The sequence below is a fragment of the Coregonus clupeaformis genome, chromosome 5 (assembly GCF_020615455.1).
Source record: "Coregonus clupeaformis isolate EN_2021a chromosome 5, ASM2061545v1, whole genome shotgun sequence".
In the NCBI taxonomy this organism is placed as follows: Eukaryota; Metazoa; Chordata; class Actinopteri; order Salmoniformes; family Salmonidae; genus Coregonus; species Coregonus clupeaformis.
In genome coordinates, this window is record NC_059196.1 from 7,744,047 (window position 1) to 7,760,977 (window position 16,931).

At 45.1% G+C, this 16,931-nt stretch overlaps 1 protein-coding gene across 9 annotated transcripts in view; it reads right to left on the reverse strand.

The window, feature by feature from the left end:
* Positions 1-16,931, reverse strand: part of LOC121561264 (dedicator of cytokinesis protein 10-like) — a 179,543-nt gene that overhangs the window by 11,894 nt on the left and 150,718 nt on the right. For 5 of the 9 annotated variants that reach the window (XM_045212206.1, XM_045212198.1, XM_045212238.1 and 2 more), the window contains 8 exons: positions 16,161-16,376; positions 14,365-14,422; positions 13,327-13,425; positions 12,369-12,475; positions 12,036-12,158; positions 11,802-11,915; positions 11,237-11,242; positions 2,267-2,413 (listed from right to left, as the gene is read on the reverse strand). In XM_045212206.1, coding sequence (XP_045068141.1) covers positions 2,267-2,413; positions 11,237-11,242; positions 11,802-11,915; positions 12,036-12,158; positions 12,369-12,475; positions 13,327-13,425; positions 14,365-14,422; positions 16,161-16,376 — 870 coding nt within the window. The remainder of the gene's footprint in view (positions 1-2,266; positions 2,414-11,236; positions 11,243-11,801; positions 11,916-12,035; positions 12,159-12,368; positions 12,476-13,326; positions 13,426-14,364; positions 14,423-16,160; positions 16,377-16,931) is intronic. The other 4 variants (XM_045212181.1, XM_041873862.2, XM_045212224.1 and 1 more) reach the window with 3 other exon arrangements.

Genomic DNA, 16,931 nt, shown 5'->3' on the forward strand with positions numbered 1-16,931 from the left:
TGGCTAACCAGGGGTGGGATAATGTCAAGTTGCTTTGATCACGTAGTAGCTGGGAGCTTGCGGCGTCTGATACTTGTGAGATTTGTTTATGACATTCTGCGATGGAACACGTGAAAATTGCATATACTTTCAGAATTGTTTGGCGAGCTGCTGGTAGCTCGCGATCGACCTGTTGGAGACCCATGGTCTAAATGAATCACTACTTCACTGGCTGCTTTTCTATGGAGAAAGATTGCTGTCAAAATGTAGTAGTACATTCATTTATTTACAACATTTTGACAGCAATCTTTCTATGAAAGAAACAGAGACAAGTACTAAAGAGGCCGATACACTTAGAATAATACTGTATATGAAACATATACAGTTGAAGTCAGAAGTCTACATACACCTTAGCCAAATACATTTAAACTCAGTTTTTCACAATTCCTGACATTTAATCCTAGTAAAAATTCCCTGTCTTAGGTCAGTTAGGATTACCACTTTATTTTAAGAATGTGAAATGTCAGAATAATAGTAGAGAGAATTATTTATTTCAGCTTTTATTTCTCACCTTGTCTTCTCCGGACAAGCTTTTTTCCGGATGCCCCAAACAATCGGAAATGGGATTCATCAGAGAAAATGACTTTACCCTAGTCCTCAGCAGTCCAATCCCTGTACCTTTTGCAGAATATCAGTCTGTCCCTGATGTTTTTCCTGGAGAGAAGTGGCTTCCTCGCTGCCCTTCTTGACACCAGGCCATCCTCCAAAAGTCTTCGCCTCACTGTGCGTGCAGATGCACTCACACCTGAATGCTGCCATTCCTGAGCAAGCTCTGCACTGGTGGTGCCCCGATCCCGCAGCTGAATCAACTTTAGGAGATGGTCCTGGCGCTTGCTGGACTTTCTTGGGCGCCCTGAAGCCTTCTTCACAACAATTGAACCCCTCTCCTTGAAGTTCTTGATGAGCCGATAAATGGTTGATTTAGGTGCAATCTTACTAGCAGCAATATCCTTGCCTGTGAAGCCCTTTTTGTGCAAAGCAATGATGACGGCATGTGTTTCCTTACAGGTAACCATGGTTAACAGAGGAAGAACAATGATTAACATTTTACATTTACATTTTAGTCATTTAGCAGACGCTCTTATCCAGCGCGACTTACAGTTAGTGAGCGCATACATTTTTCATACTAGTCCCCTGTGGGAAACGAACCCACAACCCTGGCGTTGCAAGCGCCATGCTCTACCAACTGAGCTACAGGGGATTTCAAGCACCACCCTCCTTTTAAAGCTCCCAGTCTGTTATTCTAACTCAATCAGCATGACTGAGTGATCTCCAGCCTTGTCCTCGTCAACACTCTCACTTGTGTTAACGAGAGAATCACTGACATGATGTCAGCTGGTCATTTTGTGGCAGGGCTAAAATGCAGTGGAAATGTTAATTGCAATTAATCTGATCATTCTTCATAACATTCTGGAGTATATGCAAATTGCCATCATAAAAACTGAGGCAGCAGAATTTGTGAAAATTAATATTTGTGTAATTTTCTAAACCTTTGACCACGACTGTAGATACTTTTGTACCCATTTCCTCCAGCATCTTCACAAGGTTCTTGTCCTTCCTTGTTCTGAGATTGATTTGCACTTTTCGCACCAAAGTACTTTGATCTCTAGGAGACAGAACGCATCTCCTTCCTGAGCGGTATGACGGCTGTGTGGTCCCATGGTGTTTATACTTGCGTACTATTGTTTGTACAGATGAACGTGGTACCTTCAGGTGTTTGGAAATTGCTCCCAAGGATGAACCAGACTGTGGAGGTCTACAATTTTTGGGTATATTTCTTTTGATTTTCCCATGATGTCAAGCAAAGAGGCACTGAGTTTGAAGGTAGGCCTTGAAATACATCCACAGGTACACCTCCAATTGACTCCAATGACGTCAATTAGCCTATCAGAAGCTTCTAAAGCCATGACATCATTTTCTGGAATTTTCCAAGCTGTTTAAAGGCACAGTCAACTTAGTGTATATAAACTTCTGACCCACTGGAATTGTGATACAGTGAATTATAAGTGAAATAATCTGTCTGTAAACAATTGTTGGAAAAATGACTTGTGTCATGCACAAAGTAGATATCCTAACCGACTTGCCAAAACTATAGTTTGTTAACAAGACATTTGTGGAGTGGTTGGAAAACGAGTTTTAATGACTCCAACCTAAGTGTATGGTAAACTTCCGACTTCAACTGTAAATGTGACAGTGTTTGAAAGCTGGGGAGAGATAGTAGACTGACCTTGTTGGAGTCCTGGATCATCTTGACGTTGTCGGCCCCGAACTTGTCAGAGTAGAGTTTGAGGAGCCTCTGGGAGATCTCGGACAGTCCTGTCAGCTTAGGCTCCTTATAGATGAACTCTTTACTCTCCTCCTCCTCAAAGAAACCCTGTTACAGAAACACCATGTTACCCAAGCACCTGTGTGTGTGTGTGTGTATGCGTGCTTGTCTGTGCTCCTGACTGTAAGTCACTCTGTATAAGAGCTTCTGTTATATGACCAAAATGTAAAATGTCATGTAAATGTGTCTCTCTGTGTGTGTGTGTGTCTGTTTGTCTGAATGCAATGCCTGCGTCAATACTTTGAAGAGTATGTATATGTGCATGTATTGTGTACAACTGTGGCCCTTTGGTTTCTGTTTCCATCACTTAGCTGAATATGAATAACCTTTAGCTGGAATATCTAGGCTCACATCACCTCCTAGTGGTTTACTGCGCTTCCCTATCAGTCTAGTCATGTTTCTTAGTATTACGTCAGCTTGTTAGAACACAATCGTAATCATAAAAGGCACTGACAAAATTGCAATGTTATGTTCTAGATAAAACAGAGGCCATTTAGAGGTCAGAGGTCATTCTCAAAGCACCATGGGGTCAAAGGGCAATGAGGGTTATTTTCAGACGGTGTGCTCTTTCCTTTGGAATCAACTCCTAGGCTCTGTCTCAATTAGTCTTTCTTCGATTCCTCGCATCCTATATCCTCCTTCCTTCCTTTTTTTTTTATTTGTATTTTTTGTACTTTACCCCTTTTTCGTGATATCCAATTGGTAGTTACAGTCTTGTCCCATTGCTGCAACTCCCCTACGGACTCGGGATATGCGAAGGTCGAGAGCCATGCGTCCTCCGAAACACGACCCTGCTTCTTGACACACTGTTTGCTTAACCCAGAAGTCAGCCGCACCAATGTGTCAGAGGAAACACCGTCCAGCTGGCGACCGAAGTCAGCTTGCAGGCACCCGGCTGGCCACAAGGAGTCGCTAGAGCACGATGGGACAAGGAAATCCCAGCCAGCCAAACCCTCCCCTAACCCGGACGACGCTGGGCCGATTGTGCGCCGCCGGTCTCCCGGTCACGGCCGGCTGTGCCACCGGGTCTGTAGTGACGCCTCAAGCACTGCGATGCAGTGCCTTACACCACTGCGCCACTCGGGAGGCCCTCGTCTCTTTCTTAACCGTATTGGAGGAAAAGGTCCAAGGTAGGGTTGAATGGTGGGAACGCGGTTACTGAGATTTACTGCCCAAAACCACTCCCTTTTCCCGGGATAAATAACTGCGAGAAACCGGTACATTTGAATAAATGATTTATATCAACAGCATGACGTGAAATGGAACTGTTAAATTATATGCAATGTCGAAATATTGTTTCTCTACGGCCTCCTCTCCGCTCTCTGCATGATCAATCATCAACGCTCATGGTGGGGACAGACAGCCCATCTCAGTATGGAGTGCAGTTCACAATGCATGTAGACCTATCATCTCATCATGGTAACTTTTGTTCTTGTGACAGGTAGGCTACATTTTCTGCAGCATAGCCTATGCTACTGTAATATAAGGACAGAATGTGCGTCTAATTTACCCATCTCCATCTGGCTTTCGGTGGTCACCTTCATTTTTTATTGTAAAGATTTTATTTTTTAAATTGTAGCTGCATAGTTTTGACTCACTCGAATATCGCTGCTTTAAATCAGAGCATGCGCCAGCAGTCTATTCAAGACTGATATATATATATACACTGCTCCAAAAAATAAAGGGAACACTAAAATAACACATCCTAGATCTGAATGAATGAAATAATCTTATTAAATACTTTTTTCTTTACATAGTTGAATGTGCTGACAACAAAATCGCACAAAAATTATCAATGGAAATCAAATTTAGGTCTGGATTTGGAGTCACCCTCAAAATTAAAGTGGAAAACCACACTACAGGCTGATCCAACTTTGATGTAATGTCCTTAAAACAAGTCAAAATGAGGCTCAGTAGTGTGTGTGGCCTCCACGTGCCTGTATGACCTCCATACAATGCCTGGGCATGCTCCTGATGAGGTGGCGGATGGTCTCCTGAGGGATCTCCTCCCAGACCTGGACTAAAGCATCCGCCAACTCCTGGACAGTCTGTGGTGCAACGTGGCGTTGGTGGATGGAGCGAGACATGATGTCCCAGATGTGCTCAATTGGATTCAGGTCTGGGGAACGGGCGGGCCAGTCCATAGCATCAATGCCTTCCTCTTGCAGGAACTGCTGACATACTCCAGCCACATGAGGTCTAGCATTGTCTTGCATTAGGAGGAACCCAGGGCCAACCGCACCAGCATATGGTCTCACAAGGGGTCTGAGGATCTCATCTCGGTACCTAATGGCAGTCAGGCTACCTCTGGCGAGCACATGGAGGGTTGTGCGGCCCCCCAAAGAAATGCCACCCCACACCATGACTGACCCACCACCAAACCGGTCATGCTGGAGGATGTTGCAGGCAGCAGAACGTTCTCCACGGCGTCTCCAGACTTTGTCACGTCTGTCACATGTGCTCAGTGTGAAACTGCTTTCATCAGTGAAGAGCACGGTGCGCCAGTGGCGAATTTGCCAATCTTGGTGTTCTCTGGCAAATGCCAAACGTCCTGCACGGTGTTGGGCTGTAAGCACAACCCCCACCTGTGGACGTCGGGCCCTCATACCACCCTCATGGAGTCTGTTTCTGACCGTTTGAGCAGACACATGCACATTTGTGGCCTGCTGGAGGTCATTTTGCAGGGCTCTGGCAGTGCTCCTCCTGCTCCTCCTTGCACAAAGGCGGTGGTAGCAGTCCTGCTGCTGGGTTGTTGCCCTCCTACGGCCTCCTCCACGTCTCCTGATGTACTGGCCTGTCTCCTGGTAGCGCCTCCATGCTCTGGACACTACGCTGACAGACACAGCAAACCTTCTTGCCACAGCTCGCATTGATGTGCCATACTGGATGAGCTGCACTACCTGAGCCACTTGTGTGGGTTGTAGACTCCGTCTCATGCTACCACTAGAGTGAAAGCACCGCCAGCATTCAATAGTGACCAAAACATCAGCCAGGAAGCATAGGAACTGAGAAGTGGTCTGTGGTCACCAACTGCAAAACCACTCCTTTATTGGGGGTGTCTTGCTAATTGCCTATAATTTCCACCTGTTGTCTATTCCATTTGCACAACAGCATGTGAAATGTATTGTCAATCAGTGTTGCTTCCTAAGTGGACAGTTTGATTTCACAGAAGTGTGATTGACTTGGAGTTACATTATGTTGTTTAAGTGTTCCCTTTATTTTTTTGAGCAGTGTATATATATATATAGATAGATGTCCTAGCCTACCTCTTTCAGGTGATGGATTATGCATAATAAGCTTCTAACTAGCCTCTGTCTCTTGCGTAATACGCACGCACCTGTGCTCCACTGGCCTCTCTCCTTAAAAATCTCTCCTTAGCTCTTGGAGTCCCATGCAGGAAAAGCTAGACTAGAATAGCTTGCGGGATTATTTTAATTTTTTTGCATTTCTTATACCAATAGACAATTCGAAGAGGGACGCAAGCTCTTGTTTTCTGAATGTTAAATACAGCAGCCAATAGAACTCACGGGTAGTTTGAAAGAAGAGCGAACGCGCAATGGCGGTAGGCTATAGCAGTTATTTATTCAGACCCATAACCATTAAATCTTCGTGAAGAGAAGTGAAAGCTGTCTGCACCTAATTCTAGTCCTATATTATTCAAGCATGTCATTGGAATGATGAAGATAGGGACAATGGAACTTATTTCATTTAACTGTTGAAAGCGAGGAAGGGATGAAGCGACAATAGAGAAAGAGGAGGTAGGCTAATAAGATTAGGATAAATATTATGAAAGGTATATATGCGTCAGCCTACTAATTATACAAATAGGCCCTATTATTATTATTATTATTAAAATCACTAGCCTATGCTTTTAACTTTGTAGGCCGCATGTGCTGCACCAGAATCGCATGTTCTCTTCATCTTCATCATGGTTTGAACGAGGTGTGTAATTCCAGTCCATATTATACAGTATAATAGAATATGGTACAGTAATACAGTTCACTTCACACTAAAAAAGATTTGTCTACTGGAGCTTCTTTCATTTAATTACCCAAGAATGCATATAGCTACAGTGAGGGGAAAAAAGTATTTGATCCCCTGCTGATTTTGTACGTTTACCCACTGACAAAGAAATTATCAGTCTATAATTTTAATGGTAGGTTTATTTGAACAGTGAGAGACAGAATAACAACAAACAAATCCAGAAAAACGCATGTCAAAAATGTTCTAAATTGATTTGCATTTTAATGAGGGAAATAAGTATTTGACCCCTCTGCAAAACATGACTTAGCACTGGCAAAACCCTTGTTGGCAATCACAGAGGTCAGACGTTTCTTGTAGTTGGCAACCAGGTTTGCACACATCGCAGGAGGGATTTTGTCCCACACCTCTTTGCAGATCTTCTCCAAGTCATTAAGGTTTCAAGGCTGACGTTTGGCAACTCGAACCTTCAGCTCCCTCCACAGATTTTCTATGGGATTAAGGTCTGGAGACTGGCTAGACCACTCTAGGACCTTAATGTGCTTCTTCTTGAGCCACTCCTTTGTTGCCTTGGCCGTGTGTTTTGGGTCATTGTCATGCTGGAATACCCATCCACAACCCATTTTCAATGCCCTGGCTGAGGGAAGGAGGTTCTCACCCAAGATTTGTCGGTACATGGCCCCGTCCATCGTCCCTTTGATGCGGTGAAGTTGTCCTGTCCCCTTAGCAGAAAAACACCCCCAAAGCATTTTTATTTTATTTATTTTTTTATTTTATTTCACCTTTATTTAACCAGGTAAGCCAGTTGAGAACAGGTTCTCATTTACAACTGCGACCTGGCCAAGATAAAGCAAAGTAGTGCAATAAAAACAACACAGAGTTACATATGGGGTAAAGAAAAAAACATAAAGTCAGAAAATACAACAGAAAATATATATACAGTGTGTGCAAATGTAGCAAGTTATGGAGGTAAGGCAATAAATGGGCTATAGTGCAGAATAATTACAATAGTATTAACACTGGAATGCTAGATGTGCAAGAGATTATGTGCAAATAGAGATACTGGGGTGCAAAAGAGCAAATTAAATAACAATATAGGGATGAGGTAGTTGGGTGGGCTAATTTCAGATGGGCTGTGTACAGGTGCAGTGATCGGTAAGGTGCTCTGACAACTGATGCTTAAAGTTATTGGGGGAGATAAGAGTCTCCAGCTTCAGAGATTTTTGCAATTCGTTCCAGTCATTGGCAGCAGAGAACTGGAAGGAATGGCGGCCAAAGGAGGTGTTGGCTTTGGGAATGACCAGTGAGATATACCTGCTGGAGCGCAGACTACGGGTGGGTGCTGCTATGGTGACCAATGAGCTAAGATAGGGCGGGGATTTGCCTAGCAGTGATTTATAGATGGCCTGGAGCCAGTGGGTTTGACGACCGAACATGTAGTGAGGACCAGCCAACAAGAGCGTACAGGTCACAGTGGTGGGTAGTGTATGGGGCTTTGGAGACAAAACGGATGGCACTGTGATAGACTACATCCAATTTGCTGAGTAGAGTGTTGGAGGCTATTTTGTAAATGACATCGCCGAAGTCAAGGATCGGTAGGATAGTCAGTTTTACGAGGGCATGTTTGGCAGCATGAGTGAAGGAGGCTTTGTTGCGAAATAGGAAGCCGATTCTAGATTTAACTTTGGATTGGAGATTCTTTATGTGAGTCTGGAAGTTGAGTTTACAGTCTAACCAGACACCTAGATATTTGTAGTTGTCCACATACTCTAGGTCAGACCCGTCGAGAGTGGTGATTCTAGTCGGGTGGGCGGGTGCTAGCAGCGTTCGATTGAAAAGCATGCATTTAGTTTTACTAGTGTTTAAGAGCAGTTGAAGGCTACTGAAGGATTGTTGTATGGCATTGAAGCTCGTTTGGAGGTTTGTTAACACAGTGTCCAATGAAGGGCCAGATGTATACAAAATGGTGTCGTCTGCGTAGAGGTGGATCTGAGAGTCACCAGCAGCAAGAGCGACATCATTGATATACACGGAGAAAAGTGTCGGCCCAAGAATTGAACCCTGTGGCACCCCCATAGAGACTGCCATAGGTCCAGACAACAGGCCCTCTGATTTGACACACTGAACTCTATCTGAGAAGTAGTTGGTGAACCAGGCGAGGCAGTCATTTGAGAAACCAAGGCTATTTAGTCTGCCAATAAGAATGCGGTGGTTGACAGAGTCGAAAGCCTTGGCCAGGTCGATGAAGACGGCTGCACAGTACTGTCTATTATCAATCGCGGTTATAATATCGTTTAGGACCTTGAGCGTGGCTGAAGTGCACCCGTGACCAGCTCGGAAACCGGATTGCATAGCGGAGAAGGTACGGTGGTATTCGAAATGGTCGATGATCTGTTTGTTAACTTGGCTTTCGAATACTTTGAAAGGCAGGGCAGGATGGATATAGGTCTGTAGCAGTTTGGATCTAGAGTGTCACCCCCTTTGAAGAGGGGGATGACCGCGGCAGCTTTCCAATCTCTGGGGATCTCAGACGTTATGAAAGAGAGGTTGAACAGACTAGTAATAGGGGTTGCGACAATTTCGGCGGCTAGTTTTAGGAAGAAAGGGTCCAGATTGTCTAGCCCAGCTGATTTGTAGGGGTCCAGATTTTGCAGCGCTTTCAAAACATCAACTGTCTGAATTTGTGTGAAGGAGAAGCGGGGGGGGGCATGGGCAAGTTGCAGCAGAGGGTGCAGAGTTGGTGGCCGGGTTAGTGGTAGCCAGATGGAAAGCATGGCCAGCTGTAGCAAAATGCTTGTTGAAATTCTCGATTATTGTAGATTTATCGGTGGTGATAGTGTTTCCTAGCCTCAGTGCAGTGGGCAGCTGGGAGGAAGTGCTCTTATTCTCCATGGACTTTACAGTGTCCCAAAGCATAATGTTTCCACCTCCATGTTTGACAGTGGGGATGGTGTTCTTGGGGTCATAGGCAGCATTCCTCCTCCTCCAAACACGGCGAGTTGAGTTGATGCCAAAGAGCTCCATTTTGGTCTCATCTGACCACAACACTTTCACCCAGTTGTCCTCTGAATCATTCAGATGTTCATTGGCAAACTTCAGACGGGCATGTATATGTGCTTTCTTGAGCAGGGGGACCTTGCGGGCACTGCAGGATTTCAGTCCTTCACGGCGTAGTGTGTTACCAATTATTTTCTTGGTGACTATGGTCCCAGCTGCCTTGAGATCATTGATAAGATCCTCCCGTGTAGTTCTGGGCTGATTCCTCACCGTTCTCATGATCACTGCAACTCCACGAGGTGAGATCTTGCATGGAGCCCCAGGCTGAGGGAGATTGACAGTTCTTTTGTGTTTCTTCCATTTGCGAATAATCGCACCAACTGTTGTCACCTTCTCACCAAGCTGCTTGGCGATGTTCTTGTAGCCCTTTCCAGCCTTGTGTAGGTCTACAATCTTGTCCCTGACATCCTTGGAGAGCTCTTTGGTCTTGGCCATGGTGGAGAGTTTGGAATCTGATTGATTGATTGCTTCTGTGGACAGGTGTCTTTTATACAGGTAACAAGCTGAGATTAGGAGCACTCCCTTTAAGAGTGTGCTCCTAATCTCAGCTCGTTACCTGTATAAAAGACATCAGGGAGCCAGAAATCTTTCTGATTGAGAGGGGGTCAAATACTTATTTCCCTCATTAAAATGCAAATCAATTTATAAAATTTTTGACATGCGTTCTTCTGGATTTTTTTGTTGTTATTCTGTCTCTCACTGTTCAAATAAACCTACCATTAAAATTATAGACTGATCATTTCTTTGTCAGTGGGTCAGCAGGGGATCAAATACTTTTTTCCCCTCACTGTAGCTACATCTATGGGCTTTTATGTTTTTTCAGTTGTGCGTAATGTGCAGTAGCCTACCGTATCATATATATGTATTGGATAACAGCACAATCATTTGGGCTTTTTTGGGCTCATTAAATGTCTTTAATGTAGGGCTCATAAAATGTATTTAATGTATGGCTCATCAGGCTCAGGTAGCATCAGGCTTGAATTTTCGATCAAAGCTCTAATCAAATCCAGACATAGGCTATTTAAATGATTTATCTGCTTTTGAATGACACTTCTGGTTTTGCCGGGAAACACCGGGTTACCTGGGAAAAAAGTGATTTATTCTCGGGATGGAACATTTGTAAAATTCTGGGAAAATATTCAACCCTAGTCCAAAGTCCCTCCACTCAGACCCTCGGTTTGGAGAAGGAGGCTGTGAGAAGAGGGGATGAGAGGAATCGAGGAGAGATGAGTTGAGAAAGAGCCCTACATTCCAACATTCATGACCAGGGCCGTATTCATAAAGTGTCTCAGAGTAGGAGTGCTGATCTAGGATCAGGTCGCCCCTCTTATTCATTATGATTTAAAATGCTAAACAGATCCTAAAATCAGCAGTCCCATTCAGAGATGCTTTGTGAATACAGGCCCTGGCCTGCCTGCATGTATGCTGCTATGTCATCTTGACACCAACTGTTCTAAGATCTGTTCACAGGAGCTAAAGATTAGAGATTGTGATCGTTGAAGGGAAAAAGATTACTGGAGATTATAGGATGTAGGTATCGGGGTAGGTATCAGGGTTGGGGTCAATTCTATATAAATTCCTTCAACTCAGGAAGTAAACTGAAATTCCAATGCCAATTTCCTCATTTATATTCCTGAATTGACTGAATTGATATAGAATCGACCCCAAATCCCGGTAGGTATACATATCATATAGAAGCGCATAACAATATGTATACAGCATATATCTTCGAAGACAGGTTAGAGAAGCTACTACCGGTGAAGGGAGAGCAGAGGAAAGAGAGAAGGTAAGAGGAGCAAAGAAGATGAGAAACAAAAAGAGACACAAACTTACCGCAATCTTGATATAGAAAAACCAAAAGGAAGAAAAGAAACACAGCAGATGGAGGAATTAAAGAGACTGACTAGAGACCAGTTGTGATCTACCCCTCTCTCCATTCCCCAAAGGTTCAATGTCTAAAGGATTCAGGCTCTTCTAAGATGTGTCCAACCAGCTTAGTGAATGTAGGAGTTTGACGTCCCTTATGGGACAAAAGACAGAGGAGACTGGGTTCGTACCGGAGGGCTATAGCATGTACTGTATGCTGCAGATGTGGAGGCTATCAAGCTAGTCAAAGCTAGTAGAAGCTAGTTGAAGCTAGTTTAGCATCGCGCTGTGACATCATTCCTCCTCCCCTGAGACCTGAAGGACTGAATCCCGGAGCAGGGATGGTACACGCTAGCCTGAGTGCCAGTCTGTATGTATGATCCAGATCGATGCCAAACATGACAATGAGTAACAAGGAGTTAGCATGATAGCACAAAGACTGGCACTCAGGCTAGGTACACGGTACACACACACCTATCTATAAGGTGTGTTAGTCATTTTCAGTGTCTTCTGTGGCTATGATGGCACTTACCAGTCCGTAGAACGCCACGCGGTAATATCGGCCAAACAGACGCTTCTCAGAGTTCACGACCTCTGTCACCTTCAGGTAGGAGCGGTGAATGTCGTAGTACAGCTCCGACAGCCTCTGTGGATCACACACGCACACGCACACAATGTCAATCACAACTGCTATTACACTATCTCCTTCCTGTCCGAGTGTTTCTGGCCTGGACAAGAAACAACCTTGTCCTATCCCCCCAGTCACCTTGAAATCTCGCCTCTTCTCAAAGACGGCAATGACGGGTTTGTTGATATCGGCGATGAGCTCGTGCCTCTCAGACTTCCACAGGTAGTCCACGCACAGCTCCAGCTGCTCCACCAGAGTATCCTACATAAACAGGGAGGTTAGGATCTGTCTGGCATTTTAAGTCATAATGAATAAGAGGGGCGACCTGATCCTTGATCAGCACTCCTACTCTGAGACACTTTATGAATACGGGCCCTGGCTCTGCACTGTATTGCCAATAAATGATCTTCCAAATCTGAGCTGAAAAATCTATACAATTATTTGTACTGGAGCCAGTGGGGGTGAGGGTACCTCTGTGTAGGGGGTATCCTGAGTCCCTGTGTCCTCTTTCATGGCCCCCTCTTCCTTCACGTTCGGTGAGACGCACAGGAAGGCCGCCCAGCCCATGGAGAACGACGCTGAGGTTTCACACAGGATATGACATCAGAGAAGGAGGGACATAGGAGCAGAGAGCTCATAGGAACAACATTTTGTCACTCTCTTCTTTATGCTTGTGTGCATTTTATCATCCAATGGTTTGAACCCATACACCACACACTCTCGCTAACTCACACACACACACACACACACACACACACACACACACACACACACAGACAGACAGACACACACTCGCATGGTGTGCACACACACGGTAACAACACACACACAGTTACACTGTGGTACTTAACATTCCTTGTGTTCCATATCAACAAATCCAAACAAAGAACAGTAACACCATTCATTGTGAACGTGCTTTCTTTACACATTTCAAGTGAAACTTGAGTGGACATCAATAAAAGGCATCTCTCAAAAGGCAAGGTAGACCAAAGACATCTTTCAAAACATTATACCTGTCTGGACTCCATTCTGCTAGTCTTTTGAGTCATAAGGTATGTTCAGTATACCACTTAGAATGCATGTCCAATACATTGCTTCGTTCTAAGTGGTATGGTTAAGCCATTGCAGTGGACTTCAAAACATTACACTGTGCACCTGTAAGAATTCAGACTCCATTCTGCTAGTTGCAGTCAAAGTTTGGTCCAAGTAAACTGTTTTCACTATCTATATTGTATGCTGTATGTAGATTATGTGTACGTTCTGTATATTCTGTTTACTGCTGTCAGCACCATTTCACAACGTTAAATTCCTGGTAGATGTAAATGTACTTGGCGAATAAAGTTCTGATTCTGAAGTAAGCATAGCTTGAATCCCCCCCACCCTTTACGCATCCCTGTTCCATGGCCCGGCCCCAGGGCGGCACACTCACTTTCTCCATCTCGGGGGGTTAGTAAGGGGCTACAGTTAATGACATGGGGCTCCTCAGGAACCACACTTGACATCCTGGCCTTGTCAGGTTTCCAGTAGCCTGCGTTATAAGGAGGAGTATAGGAGTTTACTGTACATACTTGGAACTTTTCACTTCTGTTTTGCCTTTTTTCTCTTCATGACAAGCCAGTGGTTTACAGGGCATGCGTTCCACACACGGCGAGCGGCGGCAGAAAGAGAGAGAGAGATGACGGCTCAGGCTCTGAACGGTGAAGCATGCATGGGCTAGCAAGCACACACGCGTGCAGATGGAGACACCGAGTTCCCATGTCATAGTAGCGCATACTATACATGAGAGGATGTGAAGTCGCACTCACAGCAGCAGACACGGGCAATGTCCCAAATGGCACCCTATTCCCTATGTAGTGCACTACTTTTGACCAGGGCCCATTGGGTTCTGGTCAAAAGTAGTGCACTATATAGGGAATATGGTGCTATTTGGGACGCAGGCTATGTTTGTGTATGAGAGAGTAAAGAGTGGATGGCCAGTACCGTAGCACATTGAGGTCTCTGTGTGCTGATTGGATGATGTCATTGTTTTCCAGACAGTGGGATTGTGAGACAGAGCACACACAGCTCAGCTCTGACTAACCTCTCTTCTCACACACACACACACACACACACACACACAATAAGTCATATGCCAACACACAAAAGCATGCACACATCCACAGTGTATAACAAACCCACAAGCACGTACATGCACATACACACACACACACACATCAACCCACTCATACCATTTCCACCCCTACAGCAGAACAAATGTTTGCAGAAAGGCTAAAGTAGCCATATGCACACAGCGCTGCATGATGATGTCACACATGCTGTCCCAGCCAATTGATGGCCAGAAGCGTCCAGAAGACTCACAAGCAAAGAGGTTAGAGGTTCTCCACACACACACATACACGCTAGAGAGCACACATACACACACTGCAGAAGCTTGTTGCCATGTTGCGGCCCACCGGGCTGTGCTCACCTCTCCTCTTGAGGGACTCAGCGATCAGGGCTGAGATGTGGATGTAACACATGGCTGCCTGAGGGACAGAGGAACAGGAGGAAAGGAGGTGAACAGTTTCATCACAGATACCATCACATCATTCAAGCAGAACCTGTGCCCAAGAAAGCGAAGGTAACCTGCCTGAATGACTACCGCCCCGTAGCACTCACGTCGGTAGCCATGAAGTGCTTTGAAAGGCTGGTCATGGCTCACATCAACACCATCATCCCGGAAACCCTAGACCCACTCCAATTCGCATACCACCCTAACAGATCCACAGATGACGCAATTTCAATCGCAGTCCTCACTGCCCGTTCCCACCTGGACAAAAGGAACACCTATGTGAGAATGCTGTTCATTGACTACAGCTCAGCGTTCAACACCATAGTGCCCACAAAGCTCATCACTAAGCTAAGGACCCTGGGACTAAACACCTCCCTCTGCAACTGGATCCTGGACTTCCTGACGGGCCACCCCCAGGTGGTAAGGGTAGGTAACAACACATCTGCCACGCTGATCCTCAACACGGGGGCCCCTCAGGGGTGCGTGCTTATTCCCCTCCTGTACTCCCTGTTCACCTCAAATGCGTTGCCAAGCACGACTCCAACACCATCATTAAGTTTGCTGACGACACAACAGTGGTAGGCCTGATCACCGACAACAATGAGACAGCATATAGGGAGGAGGTCAGAGACCTGGCAGTGTGGTGCCAGGACAACAACCTCTCCCTCAACGTGAGCAAGACAAAGGAGCTGATCGTGGACTACAGGAAAAGGAGGGCCGAACACGCACCCATTCACATCGACGGGGTTGTAGTGGAGCGGGTCGAGAGTTTCAAGTTCCTTGGTGTCCACATCACCAACAAACTATCATGGTCCAAACACACTAAGACAGTCGTGAAGAGGGCATGACAACACCTTTTCCCCCTCAGGAGACTGAAAAGATTTGGCATGGGTCCCCAGATCCTCAAAACGTTCTACAGCTGCACCATCGAGAGCATCCTGACCGGTTGCATCACCACCTGGTATGGCAACTGCTCGGCATCCGACCATAAGGCGCTACAGAGGGTAGTGCGTACGCCCCAGTGATGTACTGGCATCCAGAACCTTTATACTAGGCGGTGTCAGAGGAAGGCCCTCAAAATGGCCAAAGACTCAAGCCACCCTAGTCATAGACTGTTCTCTCTGCTACCGCACGGCAAGCAGTAACGGAGCACCAAGATGTGTCGCGCTGCATGAGGCAAATGGTGGTCACACCAGATACTGACTGGTTTTCTGATCCACGCCCCTACCTTTTTTCTAAGGTATCTGTGAACAACAGATGCATATCTGCATTCCCAGTCATGTGAAATCCATAGATTAGGGCCTAAATAATTTATTTAAATTGACTGATATCCTTATATGAACTGTAACTCAGTACAATCTTTGAAATTGTTGCATGTTGCATTTATATTTTTGTTCAGTGTAATTTAGTCTCGCCTAAACAAAGGGGGTGAATACTTATGCCACAACTATATTTTAGTTATTTAATTTGTATTCATTTGTAAACATTTGTAGAATTTTCTTTTCACTTTGACATTATGGAGTATTTTTTGTAGATCTATGACAAAAAACTCAATTAAATTAATTTCAATCCCACTTTGTAACGCAACAGAATGTGAAGAAATCCAAGGGGGGTGAATACTTATGATACCCACTGTACATATCTCTGTACCCTATACATAACATAACATCACATAACCCATAACATATCCCAGTAACCCAGTCCTACTGTACCTCGGAGAGGTCTCCGTTGCGGACATGTATCTTGGCCATGCTCTCCAGCCAGGTGCGCCGGAGCTCGGGCGTGCTGGCATAGGAGTTGGCCAGGCTGTATTGCAGGTCCACCAGCATCTCCGGGTCCTTCTCGTGCTCCTTCATCTGGGACGTGGCCATCAACACCGTGCGAATCCGCTTGGTCAAATCTTTCACCTCAGCAGGGAACGGTGTGTTCTGGGAGAAAGGATGGATCATACACGTTGACATCACAGTTTATAAAGGTTTATTGTTCTTTTAGTGGTAAACATGGACAAAGGGTTTTTGGCTTCTGTGTGTCTCAGTTACAGACACAATGTACATGACATGACATGACGTCACATCAGATCAAACACGGACAGTATACACAATCGCAGTATATACAAACATTATTAGTCAATAGAGGGAGTTAAGAGAGGAATCACTAACTCTCTAATTCCTCAACACTAGGGCTGACTCCCAAATGCAACCCTATTGCCATATAGGCGGTGTCAGAGGAAGACCCTAAAAACTGTCAGACTCCAGCCACCCAAGTCATAGACTGTTCTCTCTGCTACTGCACTAACTCTTTTGACTCATCACATACGCTGCTGTTCCTGTTTATTATCTATCCTGTTGCCTAGAAACTTTATCCCTACCTTTATGTACATATCTACCTCAATTACCTCGTACCCCTGCACATCGACTCGGTACTGGTACCCTGTGTATATAGCCAAGTTATCATTATTCATTGTGTATTTATTCCTTGTGTTA